The sequence below is a fragment of the Hydra vulgaris genome, chromosome 06, assembly GCF_038396675.1.
Source record: "Hydra vulgaris chromosome 06, alternate assembly HydraT2T_AEP".
Taxonomy (NCBI): Eukaryota; Metazoa; Cnidaria; class Hydrozoa; order Anthoathecata; family Hydridae; genus Hydra; species Hydra vulgaris.
In genome coordinates this window covers 37,548,164-37,571,947 of record NC_088925.1, presented here as the reverse complement: position 1 = coordinate 37,571,947, position 23,784 = coordinate 37,548,164, and the positions used below count along the sequence as shown (strand labels likewise).

Genomic DNA, 23,784 nt, shown 5'->3' with positions numbered 1-23,784 from the left:
TAATCTAGGAATAAAAATGTTTATGTTTTACAGTTATGTCTTACTTTTGCACACCAAGTTCCTTGTTCCTTTTTGCTTCTTACAGGCCATGTTAATTTGTGTTTTAATAAATCTTTTCTTTTTACTTGAAATTAAATATTGATAATATCTTAAAATACTACTATTGGTTGGAAGCTGTGTATTTGGTAGCTGTGAAATTGGGTTAGTTAACAGATATAATGGTCGTCTGACACTTTCACTTACATGGACATTTTTCTTCTTTTTTGGACCCATTTCTTTTGAAAAAGTTAATGTTATTTTAACTATTTTTAACTATTAAGCTATAAAAAATTATTAACAGTTTATAATAGATATGTCATGTAGTGATTGTAATCTTAAACTAAACACAAAATGGTGCAATCTTGTTATTTTGCCATCCTTCATGTAATTTCATCATACTTTGCGTATTTTCGTAAAATCTTGATTTCATCTTCTGGCACCAAGAATTGAGATAGAACAATGAAAATTCATATTTTTGCTTATTTTTATGTATAGAATAGGTTTTTAAAGCGCGACCAAAAATTTTTTTTTGGCATGCCCTAATGTATATATATATATATATATATATATATATATATATATATATATATATATATATATATATATATATATATATATATATATATATATATATATATATATATATATATGTATATATATATATATATATATGTAAGCGGTTTATTAGCCGAAAATATCTCCCTGCCAAAATTATCCGTTTTTTCCCTGATAATGATATTTTTTTTTGTTAAATATTTTTTGTTTGATATTGATACAGTCTCTGGTCACAATATTATGATTACCTCAGTTTTTCCACGTATTTTGTATTCAAAGTAATTTTAAATTATTTTTAAGGTGAGTATATTATTATTACTAACTTATTATACAATACTGACATCTATTGAATAAAATAGAAAAGAAAATTTCTTTATAATCATGACCAATGTGAAGTTAGGTGTGTTTTAAGTCGGTAATGTGAATTTTTGTCATAACGTGGTTCTTCTGTCACATACATTTTTTTTATATTTTAACATTTGTGAAAAGTGCTTTAATATTTTAATACATTTTATAATGTTACTATAAATAGCAAGAATTAGTATATACTACCATTTTATTAACATTTTTAGTGTAAAAGTTTGATATTGAAATTTTCAATAAAAAATAAACATGGGTAAGGGTAAGGACATAAGTCCAAGAAAAATTTTAGAGGTAAAAGCGCTTTTACAGCATTCAGAGCATTTACAACGAGAAATTGCTAAAATGTGTAAAGTTTTGCAACCATTTGTCAATAAAATCAGACACAAAATGGAAAACGACATAACCCTTTTTCTAAATAGGAAAGGACAGTGTGGGTCAAAGCGTAAATCTACTCCCAGGGCAGACAGAACTATAAGAGATATTTGTCTGAAAAGCAGAAAAAAGTTATTCCTTTTCCTGACAAAACTTGTTCAAGTATCTGGAATCCAAGTTTCGGAACGTACAGTGAAGAGACGTCTGGCTAAAGATGGTTTAAAATCACAAAAACTAAAAAAGCAAGGCTACCTCCAGCAATGATAAAAAAGAGATAACAATGAGTAAAAAATTACAAATATATGACTATTGGAGATTGGGAGCATGTAAGCTTGTCAATTTTGAATGAAATACTGTAAAAAATTGTTTAAATGTTGACATAAACTTAATTATAACCATACTATGATGACTTTTTCAGTTGCGTTTTTCAGACAAATCAATCAACTTTTGAGAACTGTTTGGACAATGCCACCTTTTTCCGAAGAAGACCAAACACAAAGTATTATTCAGATTGCATTGTACAAACCATTAAACATTCAACTAAAGTTATGATGTGGTCAGTTATCAGTGGTAAAGGCACAGGAAGACTATATATTGTCAATGGGATGATGAACCAAATACAGTATTGAGAGGTTATGGAGAGCCAACTTATCCCCCAAATATAAGAATGGTTTCCAAATGACAATACATTTACATTTATGGATGATAGTGCTCCATGCCATAAAGCTAAAAGGATCACAAACTTTCTTAAAACAAAAAATATCCCCATTTTAGACTGGTCGGGGAACTCTCCTGATCTAAATCCGATTGAGAATTTATGGAACATTCTCAAAAAGGAAATCTCTTCCGAGGTTTCAACAACAAAAAAGGATTTCATTGAAAATTACTCTACCATTGGCACCACAATGAAAAGTTAAGGCAGCAACAATAAACTGTATTAAAAGTATGCCAGACCGAATAGCTAAAGTCATTTCGTTGAGAGGAGGAATGGCAAAATATTAATCTTTTTTTTATGAATTGCAATTTACAATCAAATAGAGCAATTGTTTGTTAAAATGTGTGTATATTTATTTTGAAAAATTATTTTATTATTAAGGAAACATGTTTTGTTAATAAAATACGACAAATTTTGCAATTGTACTTTTTTTTATACTTTTTACAAACCCTTGAAGTTGAAAATACACAAAAATTGTAGGTGATCGTAATATTGTGGCCAGGGACTGTAAAATTTTATTCATATTCTTAAATTAATAGAAAACTTGACTCAATCATAGATAGTGAGAGAAACCCCAAAAAGTAAGCTATGGAGTCGCCTCAATAATGCAAATCACCCTTAAGTTGTAACGAAGTGTTCTTTTCTTTTATTTTATTTTAAATTTGTCATATAATTTAGTATTGAATTCGTATCCCTCACTATCCATATCATTTCTTCAAAAATATTGTTGCTTTACAAAATTGGGTGAAGTTAGGGTTTTTGAACCTATGTAGTGAAGCCCTTCTTTACTGCAGTATGAAGTAGGCGTAAATCGTGGGGTAACGCATAAATGGCAATGATGTTTATCTGACGGGATAAACTAGGTATTAGTGCTGAGCCTCTTCAAAATGTCAGTAATAATATTCGCGGTTCTGAGGAGAAGTTAATTACCACCACTACATAAATTAGGATTACACAGAAGCAATAATGTTTTTTCACTATCTTATTTTTCCTATCATTTTATATTTATTAAATAAAAATTGATATATCTATACATACGCATATTTTTTTAATTATGTTAAACTTTTGTATTTAATGTAGATTTATGGTTACTTATGTTTCCAGTTTTGTTTTTTATTGCATTTCTATAACATGTGCGGTGTCTAAATTATCATTATTATTTTTTACTACATGCTTTACTATAGTGTTTTTGTTTTGTTCTGAACATCTTCCCGATATATATTTTTTTAATTTTTTTATCCTTTCTCTCTTTCTAATTTTTCCCTTATTTCAATTGCGTTTGACATTGTCCTTTGATGCATATTTTTCCATTTTTTTAAACAATACACACCAAAAGCACTAACAGAACTAACAGCACTAACAGCACTAACGGGCTAATTGTCTTCCATTCAAGTATTTTCAAAATAAAAACAAAAATATAATCAAAGTTTTTTTTTACATAAATACAAAAATAAAATTTATATTACAGCTCATATTAAATAAAAAAATTTTCTATTATATCTGCAGCTTTTTGTAATGGATTGATTGTTTTGCAATTAAATAAATTCAAAATTAGGTCTATTACTAAATTGGGGATTTAATGAAAGGTTTCAATAATACACAGAGAACCAAAAGGTTCTTCAATAGAAGCTGAAAGAAAAAGAAACTAATTTAAATTGTATACATTTGTTTGTGGAAGGAAACATTGAAAGTATACTCAAGTATCATAAAAATGGCGAAGTGTAATAACAAAAGAATATTATGAAGAAGAAGTAAGAAATATGAAAATAAAAATAGGCTGAAAATATAAACCAATACTATAAAAATCTTTTAAAATAATTTCAAAGTTTTAAAGCTAAATAATCAACTACATTTTTGTGCTATTGTTGATATAATTTGGTAATATAGTTTTTAGAAATAAAAATGCGAACGCATCCTTACTCTTAATGTAGCATTAATGACGCATCCTTACTTTTGATGTAGAATTCTTATCGCATCTTTACTGGTGGTGTATCATTAGGAAAAAAGAAGTATAAAATTTTCAAACTTAAGTTGAGGTAAAAACGCCAGACAAACTGCATAATAGCGTAAAGAAAATTTTTTCCTATATGGAGCTTCTTTTATGTACTCGAAATACACATGGAATTTTTGGGGGGCTCATTTAATTTTTTTTTTTTTAAAATCTGAACTTATGACAAAAGCAAGAGCTAATGATTCTTTTTCTAAAAACATTGACAGACTTTTTTGAGTTATATGAGAAGACATTAAACGATAATAATTTATTTGATAGATCACATCACAATTTAGATGAATTAGGTTTACGTACAGGTCCTACAGCAGGAAAAATCTTTGTTCGTAAAACACCAAAAATAGCCTATTACATTGCTCCATCATGCGGTAAATCAATGTATACTGTACTGTTTTGTAGGACAAAAAATGGCAAGTGTCTACCTCCTTTGTTGTCTACAATGTCATCCACCTTTATGATGCATGGTGTCAAAATGGACCAGTTAATGCACATTATGGTCTAAAAAATCAGGGTGGATGGAAGACTATATTTTTTGAAAGTTGGATTGACAAGTTTATTATACATTTAAAGAATTATGAAAACCCTGCGTTGCTGCTTTGTGATAGACACAATAGCCATATAACATGTTCTACTGTTAAATAAGCTCTGGACAATCATATAATTTTACTTATCTCCGAACACAAGTCACGCATTACAACCTCTTGATGTTTGCTTTTTCGCTCCACTGAAATCCAATAGGAAGAAAATCCTTAAAAGTTGTTTAAGAAAAAGCAGACATAAAATGTCGACAAGTCTGTATTTCTAACTTTACTAAAAGCTTTTGTCAGTAAGTTAGATAGCAAAATCCTAAAAAATGGTTTTAATAGTAGCGGTCTTTACCCTGTTGAGAAATCAAAATCTATGAAAAGATAGTAAATATGCAACCAAGGCGCAAGGAAGTAGACAAGTCTAACAAAAAAGAAAAATAATGTTGTATAAAACCTGACGAGAGCAATTAATTCTGTATATACTCCTAGTAAACCAACACTGGCAAAAAGGGAGAAATTTTAACAACACAAGATATTGACGCAAGATTGTAATAAGAAGAGAAGCATAAAGCTAAAAAGAAGACAGTATAAGTAAGAAAAAGAAAACTGCTAGACACAATCAATGCAACTTGACTTTTTAAATATATAAAAACCAATAAGTGTGATATATGTATCAATTATTATATGAGTATCCGTATTACCACACAAGTGAGGTAATTTGCATTTATATGAAAGGTGTTGTTAAAAAAGGATCAGTAAATTAGTTATTGAAAATATATTTATGTTTTACTCATTTTGAAGTTATTGTATACACCCTGAATGTAAAGAAAAATAACAAATGTTTTTATGGTGGTTTTAAGTAAAAAAAAAATTATTAAAAAAAAGTATATCTTAAATTCTATACATACTACCCCACCTCGCCCTATTATACTTATTTTGAAGAATGTATATTATATATAAATATACAATATACACCTTAATTCAATAGAGATGTCATCTGTTTGAGAGTTTGTGACAAAATAAAAGAATCCTGTGACTGAGGATATAAAAAGAGTTTGCAATTGCTACAATTATGTCATTAAGTGCTTTGGAGCATCTAGCATGAGTTTGTAGGCTTACTTAAAATTGAAGCATAAAATCAATTGGTCTCAAATTAAAAGACTTTTTCTACTGCTACAACTTGTTCCTCCTGAACAAGATGTAGCAGAAAAGAAAGGAATCGTTCATAAAGTACGTACGCTCGGAGGGGAAGAGGGGTATGCAAATAGCGTATATGAGATGGGAAAGCAGTAGGTTAATTATAAAATTAAGGAGACACTAAATAAATAAAAATATCATATATTTTTGGGTAGGTAGCTTAAAAGCGTAGGTACTTTTAGGGAGGTGGAGGGTACTCAAAAAAGCTTATAGCAAAATGCGGGGATAGGGGTGGGGGGAGGGGGGTTAGAGATCAAAATAAAAGCATACGTACTCTATGAACGACCCCAATCCTTAAATAATGCTTAAGTTTGTTCAACATAAAACCTTAAATGAAATAGTTTTCGACATGGCTGGAGATTGATTTCTGGTGATAGCTCTAATGGAAAATCTCCATTAAAGCTATCACCAGAAATCAGTTTATTCACAAAGCGATCAAAAAAGAAAGATATCAACTTCCAAAAAATGAGAGTGGAACCATGAAGCTTACCAACGCTGATTTTCATAACAAAAAAAAATAAATGGTTTCAGAAAATGTTTTAAAACTTGCGAAGGGATAAAAATGTAGTTAACTATTTGCCATCGCCGAGTATACAGCTGTTCGACGCCGCCGCGTCATTTGAATAAGTCTAAATTGTAGTGAAGAAATTTAAATATGTAAATTGGGATTTGTTCTCATCATTGGTTTGTATAATTCTGAAGCAATAGTTGAAGAAGTATCAAATTACTTGAAGAGTTTTTCAATTGAATTTAAAAAAGATTTAGTAGGATCAACACAAAACGGTGCAGTAATCGAAATTGTCAAGATTATCGAACAGTATTGTATTAATGGCATTTATTTGAGAGTAACTGACACTTTGTATAAAAAAATCGTCCCAATTAGTTCAAGTAAGTTAAATTTGGACTCTGATGAAGAAGATCAGGTTGACAATTTTAAAATAATGACATGGAGGTTGTGGATGTAGATTATTTACAAACCAATTTCCATTCTTTTTTGAAAAATGCACGAGATTTCCTCAAATATCAGGAATTCAACTCCTAGAAATACATTAGTCAAAAGTAACTCAAACATTTTGAGCTAAAATCGCACCTTAATGTTCAACATTGTTGAAATTCTATCCCCCCAATGGCTGATCCACTGATTAAAATCAAACTTTGCCTGTTTGAGCCATTAACTGAGTTAAATATGCTTGATTTCATAAATAAGATGGATTTTAATGCTTGTTGATGTTGCAAACTGTCATGTAGCATACCAAAGTCGCTATTGAGACTCTAAGTTGTGAAAATGCAATGCTTTTGGATCTATATTGGAAAAACTTTCGAATTCAAATAACATCATTGGAAATGAATTATTTGAAAATCTTAAGAAGCAAATTAGTGAATCGTAGAACAACGATGTAATGAACTTGATAAGATCGCTGAGAGATCCTAAAAATATTCCATTAAGAGACACCTTGCTCTTTGCAGGAAAACAGGCAAAAGAGTATTCGGTTTTCTTAGAGATGAAGAAACTTCTAATTCTGGTGATTCTGAAAGTTATAAGCTAGTCCACCATTGCTATCTCTTCAGAAAAAATAGGATTTTTTTACTGAGAAAGAAAAAAGTTACTCCCATTGCAATATTGTCAACGATAAGTTCAAATAGCTAAAGCATGAATTTTTGCTTTTTCGTAACACAGCAAAAAGAATTTTACCCCACCTATGTGGTATCTTGATACAAACTATGAGCATCATTAAAAAAGTAAATAAAAATATAAAACTTAGAGAAAAGGCAAATTTTTTACTTAAAAGACAAACAAATTAATATTTATAACTCAAATAGTGCATCCAATGTCACATTTCAGAAATCCAGATAATGTATCGTTTTAAATGTCATTCATAAAAGCATCAATAAATAATGGCTTTATTTATTGATGCTTATTATTAAAAGAAATGATTTTTAGAAATGTTTATGAAACAATGTATTCTATTCTACAGTTTTAGGGCTTCCTACAAATGCTTTATCAAGTTACCCCATACTTAGGGGAGAGTGTGTATGAAAGAGCCAGGTTTTGAAGGAGCCAATACCATCATTTCTAACTTACTGGTATCCGATTCTAATTGTATTTAACTCTTTGTGTGGCAAGACTGGATACCTGTAACCCACAAAAAATGTACAGTTCTACTAAGATAAATAGCGTCGTAAGGGAGCACTAAAGATTTTGAAAATGAAAAGTAATTTTTTGGTGGTTTACTTATTTATTTTTAAGATTAGACGTAATGTTTTATTTTATAAAAGAAACATGCAGCATTCTTATATATATATTTGCTCTTCATTTACACAAAAAATATTAGATTAAAGCTTTTGTCAAAATTGTTTAATTTTAGGTTATGTATTTAACCAAACAATTTTTTGAAAGAGCCGACTGTTTATGCTATGAATAAGCCGACTTTTTTATTTACCTTTTTTTATACTAAATAATCGTTTTGCGCTTTAACAACTTCATAAATTTTTCGTAATGCTTCATTGAGTTTATTCTATTGAAATAAGATGTTTTAATGACTTTTCCTGAAGTTGTAAAACATAGCTCCGTTTGAATTAAAAATAATATTTAATGAAATTTTTAAAAGTCAAAGTTCAGATAAAGTCATTTTTTTTTTAAAGTTTAAATAATTTTTTAAAACTTTTTTTGTATTGTTTGATTCATTTTATTATAGTCTATTATGTATTTATTATATTATTATGTATTTTTATTATTATGTTATTTCATTATTCTCATTCTCATTTAATTTTTTGATTTTGAATAATTTCTGAAACTATTATTAAAGTGTTTTATCATTGATTATCATAGAGTTATAAAACTTTAAGTACAATTTGATTTTTAGAAGTCTATTTAACAGTTTAATATTTTTAAAAGACTTGATAGTGTTCAAAAAAAAGTTACGACTGATAGTCGTTCGAAAAAAGTTACGGCTTTTTCATGGCACAAGTTAGGGCTTAATTTGTTTTTTTTATAATAAAGCCATTATTTATTGTTTTTATAATATTTTATTATTTATTTTTTTATAATAAAGCCATTATTATAATAAAGCTATTATTATAATAATAAAGCCATTATATATTGATGCTTAAGAATGACATTTAAAACGATACATTTTCTGGATTTCTGAAATGTGACATTGGATGCACTACTTGAGTTATAAATATTAATTTGTTTGTCTTTTCATGGCACAAGTCACAGCATTTGTTTTTTACGGCTTTGTTTGTTTTTTCATGGCACAAGTTACCGCTTTTTCATGGCACAAGTTACAGCAAAAGTTACGGCTTTTTCATGGAGGTGGCTCTTTCAATGTTATGAAAGAGCTGTTTTCTTTCTTTTTTTAAAACAGGTGTATGATAAATTATTAGCATTGTTATCCGATTTTTTTTAGATTTAAAATATTACCCAATAATGTAATTATTGAATTAAAAAAAAAAAAAAAGTTATAACAATTGAGTTTTTTTCACGCCATTTTAAAACTGGCTCTTTCTACACACTCTCCCCTACACTTAAAAACAATCGGTTTATTTTAATATCAACTTGTTTTTCTATAGTTTTGTTTAATGAAATAAAGAGTTTATGGATTGTAGTTTACAAAATGATGTTACTTACAGAAAGACACATTAAATAACATACCTTAAAACTTAGCGACTTAATAATAAATTACTTTCTTATAAAACAAAATGCAACCCCTCGCAGGCCTAATGATATCAAATGATAAACTTTTTTTCAAAACATAGCTCTCGTGAAAAATATATTAATGTTTGTTAATGTTTAAGTAGCTTTATCATTTATTTCTTTAATATAATATCAAAATAATTACGTATTTTTAAATTATTTTTTATTTTTTTAGAATGCACACACGGAGGAATATTAGAAAACATGATCTTAGAAGGAGGAATAAATTCAAACAAACACACTATTATAAAGGGGATCAACTCAGTCAACCTTTGTATTGATAAATGTTGTACCATAAAAGAATGCGACTTAGCAATGTTTAAAAGAAACATTTGTTACAGCGTTAGTTGTGATAAAGAAAATTCTTGTCAAATATCTCATTCTAGAAATAATTCAATTGAAAACGCTAAAATTGTGTTTATGACAAGACCAAGAGAAGAGGCTTCAAGTAAGAAAAAAATGAAAAGTTGTGTATGTATGTATGTATATATATATCAACAACAAATTTTAGTATTTCTACATATATTTTGTATATTCATAATAACTATACGTCTTTCGTAACATATTTCATGTACATAAAAATACACGTTTGAGTACCTATAAATATGCAATTTTGGCAATAATTTCAAATTTTTTTTTAGTTTCAAATTTTTTAGTTTCTCAATTTAAATGTAATTTACATTTGATTTTTGTATTTTCCAGTGGACACTAAATATCTGTAGGTTGCCCATATGAAGATATGGACGGCGTACGGATAAGAGGTGATAATACTTCACTTTATGCAATTATAGACGTATGATCACCTCTTGATATGAGATATCAAGAGGTAATAATACAAAACTTTATGACGTTCATAAAGTGTTGTTTTATCACCTCTTGGGTGTCTGAGCTCACTAAATTGTACCTTAATTTTAATATTTATATTTATGTTTAAATTCTCTCGTACAGCTCTCGTGCTGCTAAATTCGTCTCGTAATAGCTTACAAGCATATGCAAACACGCAACCAAAAAAAATTCTTTTAGTTCAGACTTTTTTTTTTTCTTTCGATATTAGGGTACTCTAGGAAGACCTAACGGTCTTGTTACAAAGTAATATGAAAAAACATTTAACTAAAAATTTCACTACTCCTTCCCTAATATTGCTTATTTAACAAGGGCAGGCTTCGAATTTCGCACTTTCTATAATAAATCACTTAATGAGTTCCAGAAGGAAAAAAAAACGACAAGAAAACGCAAAAATATCGAAACTATATATTGGCTACATCATGGTAAACAAGATAAAAAGCCACAAATCGCTGCAGTATAGAAAAAATACTATACGCGATTTTAGCTATTAGGCCAAGAAAAGTTGTTTTGACGCTATAAAGATCTAAATCAAATATTATCTAAGAAATTGTTCATAAACATTATCTAAAGAACTGTTAATAAGTTTTGCTGCACAAAGTTTTTCAAAATGAACACTGCAGTCAAAATTAGTTAATGCAGTTTTTACTCCTCCTGCTAATTGCCCCACAGAGACCACATACCAATGTCTGCAAAGACAGCTTTTTTTTTATTTTTCTGATTCACTTCCAACAAAGCCATAGTCAATCACTATTAAATTATTATCAATTACTAGAAAGAAAAGAATAGAATTAAAGAGCAAGGAAACGATTAACAGCAGACTTGAAATGTTGAAGGTTGTATGAACCAGGAAAACACGAAGATGAGAGAGAGTTTCAAAAGGGTGAAGTGCGGGGAAAAAAGCAGACAAAAAATTTTTTTTGAGCATGTAGAGACAGAAAAAGAATGTGAATTTAAAAAAAAAAAGACTTTTTGAGACAACTATGTTTACAATGCGTTTTTGGACTTTGTCTAGAAGAGAAAGAGCATCAATTGAATAGCCAGCCCCAATATGACAACAGTATTTCAAACAAGGGTGAATAAGTGATTTGTAGAGACAAAGATTGGAATCAGAAGTAAGAAAATGGTGAACACTATAAAATGAAGCAACCCTAACAGATGGTTATTTAGCGATTGTGTGTATGATTTTCATGAGAATGCCAATCATGCCAATGGGCAATGATGATCCGAGAAGACGTGAAGAAGAGGACTCGGTGAGAGGGTTGCCATTCATTATTATAGAAATGTTGACAGTATTACAATAGTTGTTTGCATGGTCGTCCCTAGTGGAGGCAACCAGTAAAAGGTGACCCAGGGGCCGTGGCCTGGGGCCGGCTTTTTTGCAGTAATATTTAGGCCTCCTTGAGTATTAATGGAGGGAGCACCGCAACTACGTTTCCCCCTGGAGCAGATAATCCTAAGGACGGCCCAGGTTGATTGCAGTGAATAACTGAGTTTTGATCTAGTTAAAATTCACAAACCATTACTAGCCCCAATTTGTTATAGAAGTGAGATTGATTGAGGTCAGATTCAAGATTAGATGCATGTTTTAAACAATCGAAAAAAGATGCCTTTTTATCAAGACAGGAGTATAAAGTTAAGTAATCAGCAAAGACAGATACTTTAGATGTAAGGTGTTAGGAAGATGATTAATGTAGATAAGAAACAAAATAAAGGATAGAACCTTGAAGTACCCCATAGGTTACTCGAAATGGAGAAGAGTATTGGCCTTTGAGGATGACTTTGGTAATGTGGTTAGGAAAAAAAGATTTAATAATATGAGTCATTCCCAGATACACCATATGAAGCAAGTTTATGGAGAAGACCAGCATGCCAAACTTTGTCAAAAACTTAAATATATCAGTAGCAATAGCCCTAGCCTTACTACTTCCATCTAATGCATAATAAAATCTTTAGTCTCAGCAGTTAGCAAGTCAGTCGTAAAATAAGAGGATCGAAAACCGTATTGATTGTCAGACAGTAAGTTAATTTACTCAAAATGGGATGTTATAAATCTATTGATCAAACACTCAAATACATTTCTAATAACAGATAGAAGCCTAATCAGACGATATTTTGGGGGGAAGGGGGGCCAGAATTTTAAACTCTTTAGAGATATATATTCTAAAGTATACTCATTAGAGTTTTTAAAAATTGAAACCAAAGATGTCATTATCCAGCTGGCAGCAAAACAAGATTCATTCATTATTAAATAGTTCAGAGAGAATTGAAGAGAATTTTGGAGAATACCTTAAACTATGACAGAAATGTTGTCTGAACTACAAGTCGTAGAAGATTTTAATTGATATATAACTTTAGCAACGGAAGCTGAGTAATTTCAATGTCTAACAATATGATAGTCTGTTTAATTGGAAGGAATGGAAGAGTATAAACATAAGATACAAAAGTCAAACTAGAAGTAACGATATTTGCAATTAGTTCAGCCTTATCCTTGGGAGACCAGTCCCATGGAGTGTTAGACCTTCTTTTGTTAATGGCACTATTAAACCTTTTCCAAAGGTTTCTATGGCCTAATTTCTAAGATACTAGATTTAATGGAGCTAAGCATCAGACTGTACCTTTTCATATCAACTTCTTGAAATAATAAATAGTTGTTTACTCTTCAGAGATTAGGCACAGTTTCTGCACAGTAAGGTTAAAACCATGAAGTAAAATGAGGCTTAACTTGGAACCGAAAAAAACAAATAAAAACGTCCATTTGTGTCTGGACCAAGGTTATGTAGAATGCGCATTTATTAGCGGAGAGAGAAAATACATCAGCCCAAGAATCGATACAAAAAAAATCACAAAAAGAATTGCATTCAGCTTTAGTAAAGTAGTAAGTTGTGCAATGATAGGGTGAGTCCAAGCAAGAAGTACGAGATGAAAAATCTCAAAGAGCGCAGTCTTAAGAAGAAAAAAAAGAAGAAGAAAGAACAAAGATAAAGGTGAAAGAGTGAAGAAACGCTAAGCAGAAACACATAAAAGTATGATCAAAAGATTTAAACCTGATTTTTTAACAAATATGTGAATTGATGTCTAAGTATACACCCTAGCCAAGCATGTGACAAATAAAGTCTTTGCAAATCGATGGATAGTACCTAAAAATACTGAGATCTGAACAGCAGAATTTAAATTATTCTCGCAAAGATGAAGCAAGTCAGCTGAGTTTTGCAAGAGGTAAGATTCAACGAATGAAAGCTTACTTTGAAAACCACAAATATTTGTGAAATATTTATTAAAAAAATTAGTTTGTGGGGTTGGCTTTTATGTTTATTATCTTTGGTTACTTTAGGCATGGTTTAAGTTTAAAGAAAACTTGATTCATTTATAGATAGAGCACTGCCTCCTAAGTAATGAGCCTTGCAGTTGTCTCAGTCCCGTTAATTAACCTATGGTCGTAGCATAGAGCCTCTTTATTAGCCTTTTTACTAGCCGGCCTCAGAAATATAAAACTGAGTATTAGAGCTATATTTTCATTAGGAGATAACAGGAAGAGTTATATGGCCACTATTAAGGACGCAAAATCAAAAATCTATCATTAGAGTCTTTTAAACCTAGCATTCATCATCCTAGACTGGAAACGATGTCACACAGGTTTATTTCTACGTCAACCTAATAGATAAAGAAGGTGTTCTAGGTTGAATAATATAATTATTCTGCTTGCCATAATGTCTTTGACTAGGAAATCGTCTACAAGAGAGTAGCTGGATGCAGTTAACATCTACCCAAGCTGAGAATTTTTGTGCCGAAGATTTAAACAGAACACAAAAATACGTATATAGATCAGCTGCTAAGTAAATGTCAAAAATAGTCGAGTTAGAATATAGCATAAAGAAAAGCGTACAAACATTTCGTTAGATTTAAAAGGGTTGGGGAACTGAAGAAAAAACGTAATGCTCCTTTTTTTGGACTGCAGCTCTAGATTCAATTTTTTTGAATTTATGGCTTCGGCTGCATTCAAAAAACTACCCGCTCCGGCCCTCCATCCCTGGGATTTTAGAGTATGCAATTTATTTAATTATTTATACTAAAACCGAAATTAAAATTATGCATTTAATTATTAGCGTTTTAATTACTAACAGTTAAATTTTTTTTTATTTGAAAAAATTATTTTTTGATTATGGGTATTTATTCATTGTAAAGTTGCATTCCGTAATTTATGAAAGATCTATAAAGTGGTTAGTGTGTCAAACGAAGTATTAAAAAGATGGACAAAAGTACAACTTACTAAAAATCTTGGTCAATAACAGACACAACTTTGAGTTCTTTACAGCTGTTTGTTACTTACTCTTTTGTTAAGCCAACAATATATATATATATTTTTTTCAAACATCTTCGCTTCCAACAAGGCTGCAAACAGCCACTTGATCTTCTTTTCTCTTTCAGTAACTTCCACTAAAGTTGGAAGTTACTGAAAGAGAAAAGATGAAGATTGTAGAGCAAGATAACGATTGACGGGCGACTTAAAGGATTGCAAATTATATGAATCAGGAAAACAAGATGAAGGAAGCGAATTCCAAAGAGCTGATGTTCGAGGAAAAAAACTAGACGAATAAGCGTTTTTGGAGCACTATAAATTGCTCTAATATTTTCGGATATTAGAGCAATTAATACCAAAATATATAGGATGAAACACAGATAAAACGTAAATAAGTTTAAAAAAGTACAATATAGAAAAAAACATGTACGTAACTGGTGATTTTAACATAAAACTATATAAATGGGTGTTTTTAAGTGATATCTTAAATTCTCTTTTTCACTAGATAGTTATATATAAACCGCGTGAAAAAAAACTTTTCTAACTTTTACAATTATTGACAATATTATCAAAACTAATCCCAAGGTTTGTTAAATTGTAAGTAATAAAAAAAAAAAAAAAAAATTGATTATTTAAGACTATTTTATATTATTTAAGTCCTTCTCGAAATAAACTGCCTTTTATTTCCTGTTATTAACTTTATCTGCGGAAAGTTTATTCAGTTAGTTTGGTCTTTTTAGTTATTAAATTTTAACTAAGAACAGCTCTAAACACACTTAAAATATAACTGAGTTCTTGCCTTAACTAATTAATGCCAGTGTTTGCCTTAACTAATGCCAGTGTTTTAAAGTCAATTTTAATATAGCTGAAACATATTTTTTCATGATTTTCAGTTCATCACTAACAACTGATGGCTTTCCTGATAAATTAGTAGTAGCATAAGTAGCCTCTAAATACAAAAAAATGCCATGATTTTGTAGCATCTGATAGTAAGACTGACAATAAGACAGTAGCATCTGACATTTTGTAGCATCCGACAGTAAGATCTGACAGTAAGACAGTAAGACATCTTACAGTAATTATTATTATTCTGCTTCTAAATGCTAATTGAACAGGTTATACATAACGGAGTATATAAACATATAGATAAACAATAGTTTAATTAATAAGCAGTTTGACTTTTAAAAATAGTTTGGAGCCAATCACGCAATAATTATATTAGCCCGTCTGATATCGGCTTTGAAAATAGAAGTTTTACACTGGGCCTGTTTGTTGGTTTGACAAAAGCGTTCAGTAAGTTGATTACAATATTTTCTTGTATAAACTAGAAGTCTATAAACAAGTCTATAAAAATAGAAAAACAAGTCTATAAAAAAAGAAGTCTAAAACAAGTCTATAGAAGTCTATAAAAAATAACAAGTTAAAATAGTTTTAAAGTGAATAAAACATAGAAAACAAAAAATATTGCATAAATTAACATGTCCGCGGTCATATATAATTAACTATGGTATCTCATGAGTTCTATTCTGAAACCTTTATTACTTCTAATTTATGTTAGAGATTTCTATTTATCTTTAGATACTTGTAAAAACAATTATCTTTGAATAAACTTATTTCACTCTTCCATTCCTAAGGAATAGAAGAGTGATCTCAGAAAATCTCTCAATTGGATGAATATTAGGCTGTTTTCTGCAAAACTTCTTGATGTATAAAGCTGTGATTGTATTTTTTTTGTTTTTTGCTTCCATAGTTTCGTGAGCAGTCAATTTATTACCCATTTTGGTCTAACTGATTTTTACATTTCATATGCTATGCACAATATACCTCGTAGGAACTTTCTAAAACTCTTCTGATTGGTGTCCTTCTAAAACCAAAAAAATCATTTTTCTAGATTGAATCTTTCTAGGCTCCAGAATGTTTAAAAAGGTTCTTGAATGTTCTGAAAGGTTTTAGAACTTTCTGGAAAATTTTAAAATATTCTATAATCTTTCAGCATACTTAAGAAAGTTCGATAACATTCTGTAAGTAAGGTCTAGAATGTTCAATAATATTCTGGAGTTCTGGAATGTTTGATAATATTTTGCTCTTAAACAGGCCTGAGTATTCTAAACCTTTTCTTGAATAATATAGAATTTTTAGAACCTTTATATTAAAAATTTGCTGACATAGTGACAAATTCTAGAGTATTTTAAAATCCTGCTTAGAACCTTACTCAATGTTTCGAAGCCTTCCTTATTTTTGAAATCTTTTAACTTTAGGCAACAGTGTTTGTATAGTAAAAACATGTATTTGTTGATTTAAGAGTTAATATCATAACATTTTTGGTGTTTTGAGAGGCAAGAAGGAGGCAAATAAATCTTTGCTAGAAGAAAATCTTTGCTAGAAAAAGTAAATTTTACACTTTTTATTACAGAGGTAGTATCTATTAGAGAAGCTACAGTCATTAAGGTTCTGAGTAATTTTCTATTTTTTAGCCAACTCTATATACAACATATATGAAAAAATTTTCAATATATTAGGATATTGAGAATTATGTATAAAAATGAACATTAAAGCTCTATAATATTCATTTTTCTATTGTTTTATTACATAGCGTAATAACTTAATAATTTTTACCGTTCGGATGATGTCATAAGTTGGAGACAATTTTCAAACCAAAGAACATAACTAACCTAAATTATAATTTAGGTTAGTTGTGTTTTTAGCTAATTTTTCCGAACTGTTACTTTAAAGAACCAATGGCAAATGCCCCAAGTTAAACATATTTGTGATCACGTACAAAAAGCTTATTTTACATTAATTTAAGTCCACCAAACAAAGTAACCACCTTAAAACTCAAGCATTAAACAGAACATTTGAATTGTTTTACCAAATACTTCTATCAATGATACTGAAAAAAAATCTTTGCATAAACTTTGCTAATAGAAGACTTGCATTTTTATATCAAATGTCTGATTATTTGAAAAAACTGTTTGTAGATATCTTCATAAACAGATTTTGATTTAGTATCTTGTTAATGTTGTAAAGCTAGGAAGTTCAATGTTTAAGAACTTATTCTGCTTCTACAATAAGCGAATATCAAAATACAATAAACAAATATCCATTCCCTATCATTCTTTTGTTCCGTGAGAGTTTTTTTATTATACTTTTTACACCATAGTAAAATTATTGATTATTTTTAAAACAAACAATGGGGCAATTGTATTATGAAAGAACTCTCACATTTGAGTTAATACTTAACTTTCTATTTTTGTGTTAAATAATATATCAACAGTTTTCAGATAATTTAACAACTGCATAAAACTCGTTTAATGGTATAAAATGAATGAATGTTATTGTGCAAACATTCTAGTGCTTACTACCTTTAGACATTTATGACTAAATAGTTGATCTTCTACAAGCCATGCTGCCTGAGTACAAATTAAGTTGTCAGAGTATAGATCAACTTATCCAAGTATAGATCAGGTTGCGCAAGTACCCACTAAGTTATACTTAAAAAAGGCTTTATTTAGTCTTTAAAACCATTTTTACATAATTTTATTAAAAGTTAATAAATAGGCAGCGACTAAAATGTAGAATTAATTATTTTTATTAAAATAAAATTCTACGACGTTAAATTGATATTACAGATTTGCGTAATAACTACTTGTAATATTGCGTAATATTTACTTGTAATTTTGCGTAATTACTTGTAATATTGCGTAATAACTACTTGTAATATTGCGTAATTACTTGTAATATTGAGTAATAACTACTTGTAATATTGCGTAATTACTTGTAATATTGAGTAATAACTACTTGTAATATTGCGTAATAACTACACTTATACTTGGACTAGTTTGAAACTGTTATAATTTTTTCTCTTTTATCAATCAGTTTTCACGTCGTATACAAAGAACTTTGTTTTAAGTAGCTAATTTATAACTATGAAGTAAAAACTAAAAGTTTTAAACGTTTTTCTTACAATCTAGAAATCTGATTGTATTGACTAATTGACTCAATCTGATGGCAATCTGAGCAATATCAGATTTTTTAGACTTCACAACAGATTTAAAGTGATGTTATATATAATCTAAGTTAATTCTGTTTATAGTAAATGACTACCATTTACCATATATATATATATATATATATATATATATATATATATATATATATATATATATATATATATATATATATATATATATATATATATATATATATATATATATATATATATATATATATATATATATATATATACATATATGTATATATATATAAATATATGTATATATATATATATATATATATATATATATATATATATATATATATATATATATATATATTATGATTAATACTTGATGTTTTTATTTCTTTGTCAAAAAAATCATTCCATGTTAACTTAAATATTAAAATATCTTGAATTAACTTAAATTATGACACAACTATTTGACTTTGTATATATAAAACTTTAATTGTTTAACTAAATACGTAATTTAAAGCCTTGATTTGTTGATTATTTTATGAACTTATATTGCAAATTGTAATTTACAACTTGCCGAATTTGCAAAAAGGTAAATTATGTTTTCGAAACTTTCGTTAGTTTTAATTTATGCTAATTTGCACTTATGCCAGTTTTTCAACTGCTTTGAACTTGTGCGCGTTTGTACTTTTTCCAGTTCGCACTTAAGCCGCTGGTTGTAACTTATTTTGGTGCAATTGACATAAATGCTTCGCACTTAAGCCAGTTTGCACTTATGAAATTCTTTGTTACTCAGCCTCCCGATAATAAAGATAACTGTCTAACTAACATTTCAATTTAAGTTAAACCATGCGTTAAGATCAGAATGTTGTAAAAATATCATTTTTCAATAAGTTTTGGAGTTCTTTTTTCTATATCTATTTATAGTAACTTCTGAAATCACCTCAGAAATGCAACATATACCTGTGCTTGTTATTTTTGTCATCGTTTTTAATAGTTTGTAGAGCATGACTTTTATACAAAACTGTAGTTAAAACAGAATACTCGCAGAATACTCGGCAGCCGAATATTTGGTGCTTCGGCCGAGCTCCTAGCCAAATATTCGGCATTCGGTGTTTAGCAAAATCACAATTCGCAATATTACTAAAAAAAAGGCATAATAATGGATTGCATATAACAATTTTTTTTTTATTATTGTAACAAGTAAGTGGCATATTTGATACTTAAAAATCAATATGTGGTAAGTTATGATAAAACGTTTTCATCGTTTAGTGATAGCACATAACTACAAATTTCATATAAATTATACGTACTTCCATAAATAGCCATTCACTGCGTACTCTGCTACAGGAAAATAAAAAGAAAATTTTAGTAAGTTCTGTTAAGATAATATTTTGCATTTGCTAATCACAGCTTGTAAGGGTTTGCATTCAATTTAAACGAACAGTTTTTTATGTAAAAAATAATTTTATTTGCAATTAGACTTTTCTTTCCCGCATCTTCACTTGCATTTCTTTTTTTACGAAGTGGAGCTGTATCATCACCGCTGCTATTACCCATCTGTGATGGTTCATTGATGTCAAGCAGTCTTTAACTGAGAAGATTAACCTATTATAATATAATATATTTAATATAAGAGAAAATTATCAGCAAGACATGCAGCTATTGTAACAACTACATAAACCATAAATATTTGGAAAAAGACACATGCCCCTCACAATATTTGGAATAAATGAAAAAAGCATTGGGTTTGACACAGAAATTGAAGTGGAAAGTGAAACACTTGTGAAAAAACGAGGCAGAAAAAATATCTTAGATAACTAAGTAACATCATTTTTGAACTCTAAAAAAGGGAATATTTGTTCAGCAACTGTGAGACTTACTTATACAAATAGAGGTATTGGTGCAAAAAAAAAAAATTGAACTGATGTGATTTCTAAAATAAAACATGAAAAACTACAGGTAATGTGAAAAAAAACGGCTTTAGTTTGTTGTATAGAAGACTGAAATCTATTCAAATGAATTAAAGCGTTGTCTTTAAACACTACAATTTTCAATAAAGGACACATCAAAGGTAATTGTACTTTGGTAATTCAGTACTTGAATCTCGATGGACAATAATTGGCCTGCCATCATCATGTTTACAAAATAGGTGTAGAAAATGTGGTTACAATATGTTTGGGATCATCACACGCACCAGAGATTTTGTAATTCAAACGGTTTAAAGCAGCATAGGAAAATATTGATACGAAACAGTTTTTACTCCCAGAAACTGAAATGCAGCTAAATGTGGACATTAATAAAAAATTTGTGTTCGTAAGAAATCAGCTGAATTTACACAGACCATGAAATAACTATCAAGAGCTACTGAACCCCACACTGATTCTTAAATTTTCATCACAATTTTTAATGGAGAACAACCACTATAAAGTATAGTGTTTTGAGCACCAGGTGGAAAAGTGTATTTATTTTGAAATCAGTTCAAACTTTAGAAAAGTGAAATAAACGGATTGAGAGAAGTGTGTTTTTTTGGCTTAAACGTTCTTTTGGTTTCTCCTTTAAGCTCAAAAGCGAAAACAACATAAAACTGGTAAAGCAATTTGCTGCGTACAAAACTATAAATAAGAATCTTTCAAAAGCATTTGTCAAGAAAATGTCAATTTATTTATGGTATTTGAATTAAGTTAATATCAATTTCAAGTTTCTTTGAGAACGATCTCTCCACTCAAACTAAACAGAGGGAGGTTCAGAGACTGAAAATTGAAGGAACAGATAAACCGCTGAAAAGGATAAGTTTGGGTTTTAATTTGATTGAAGACTAGAACACTTCATCAGTAAAAACGCCATGATTTTTATTTCAATTTTAAATTAAATGCTGGCTTCTTGCACTGTTCAATTAAAAGTTGGCCTCAAAACAAAGAGTATATTGAAGCTAAGGAAGTAGTGCTGAGAAGTAGTGAATGATTCTGCAGAGCGAGCTGTAGCACGCATTGAAGGATTCTAAAACTCTAAAGAAGGGCAAAGAACAACACCAGTTTTTATTGCAAATAACAATATTTTTGATCCCATTTTCCCGACACTAATAAATCTACATTCAGTCAACTGAAGTAATCTAAATTTTAATAAAATCTGTTTTGTTATTTTCTCTTAACCTAATAAAATAATTTTTTATTCATCGTTTGATATACTGTACAGTAGATATTACTTCATCATTGTTTCATAAATTCCGTAAATCTATACACCTAAAGTGCTTTATATATAGAAGTAGAAATATATATTTAAGTGTGAATTTGAAATGAACTAAAATTAGTTCAATAAATTGATAAAAATAGTACAAAAATTAAAAAATAAAAACATTTTTTGACTTTAAAAGTTAAGATAATGATAAAAACCTTTCAATCGCCTCCATTCAAACTTAAAGCCTCGTGCGGGTCTGTCAATAATGGGCTAAATTTTTACCAAAGCTTATAGACACAAAAGGAAACTATTTAGATGTGAATTTACATCTGTAAAAACTCAATTTTTTATTGGTCCCAATATAAGCCCCGCTATAATATATATGTTGGTGTTTATATATATATATATCTATATATATTTATATATATATATATATATATATATATATATATATATATATATATATATATATATATATATATATATATATATATATATATATATATATATATATATATATATATATATATATATAGATAGATATATATATATAGCAAGAGATACAGGGTTTAATGCAAACACTGGGCATAATTTAGGTTACTGGTAAGGAAGGAGGTTTAAACTTTTCAATTAAATGCTCTTTCATGCTACTCAATGACAAGACGCTAAGTCTTCTTGGGAGCTTTAAACAGAAAGAAAAACTATTTCAACGCTGCAAATAAAAAAATGAATATTCTAAGAGCAGCGTCTTGATAATTTCTATAATTTTGAATGCAAATATTCGAAAATTTAAAAAATTGAAGACTATTAAAACAGTTATTAACAATGTTATTTTATTTTGTCTTTTTGTTCACAAAAGCTTTAAGCTTAAAATGTTTAATACCGTTGATGCTATTCCATTAATAATATATCTTTTTCATTTATGTGAACATCTTTATGTGAATATTTTTGCAACATTTTTTTTGATTAGGTATAATGAACCTATTATTTTTATTAGCATAATAGAAAATAGTTAAATTTGTAAACATTTGCGTATACTTTTTAATTTACAAGGAATGAAATACTGTAAAATATAAAGGAGAAACTGGTGTAATCGTTATTCAGCAAATTTTTATTCAAAGCTTTTTTTTTATTTTGAGAGATTTTAAAGATTTTTACTTTTTTATTTACCCACGGGGCTTCTTTTTTATCTGATTTCGTTATTTATTGTAAAAGAACTTAAAACAAATTTCAATTTTTATTTAATAAATAATCTTTTTTTCAATTTCTATTAATTTAGTTAAAATTTCTGCTCAAAAATGCTCTACGAGTTTATATTAAAGTTTTAAAGTTTAAAACCCATTTGGCTTGTAAATGCACATGTCCGGCTGAGCTGATTGGAGACTTAAACTGAAATTTTATCATTTCGAACAATGTAATTGCTGAAATATAGTCAAGAGTTTTTTTAAATAAGTAACTAGTTTAAATAATCTCTCCATATGCAGTGGGGATGTAGTGGTAAAGGTTCAAGGTTTGTGTTTCGGAGTTATCGAGTTAATAGACGGTTTTAACCACAGTTAAATTAGCCTCCTCGGCTATAGTACCCTTCGTAAACATGGGAAGGTGAACTAAGCTAAAAAAATAAAGTTGGATTATTATTATAGATATTAACAGGATTGTTATTACAGCTAGTCAATGAGTTATAACATTCTTTTTTCGTTCAATCATTACTTTCTAATAAGGTTTAATACTTAACATTTTACCAGTCTAGAATATTTCAAAAAAAAATGAAATTATTAAGAAATGTTAAAAGTTTAGTTTTTACAACTTAAGAAAAGGTAGGTTGAACCCCATAATGATCATGCCACAAAACGTCAGTTTTTAAAATTCTTGAATTTTTTTTTTTTCTCGAAAATTTTTAAATCGTTGAAAGTGTCCCAAAATTGGAAACTGTCTAAAACATCTAGCAAATGTCAATTTCAATCCTGTAGTACCAAAATCTCTTCTTATCTGCTATTTATTATTTTAGAAAATTAATCATA

The 23,784-nt window shown here is 28.8% G+C and overlaps 1 protein-coding gene across 1 annotated transcript in view; it reads left to right on the top strand.

Annotated features, from left to right (window-relative positions):
* LOC101235210 (putative uncharacterized protein DDB_G0282133) overlaps positions 1 to 23,784 on the top strand; it is a 61,665-nt gene that overhangs the window by 14,160 nt on the left and 23,721 nt on the right. Inside the window, exon 3 of the mRNA XM_065800050.1 lies at positions 9,649 to 9,921. Coding sequence (XP_065656122.1) covers positions 9,649 to 9,921 — 273 coding nt within the window. The remainder of the gene's footprint in view (positions 1 to 9,648; positions 9,922 to 23,784) is intronic.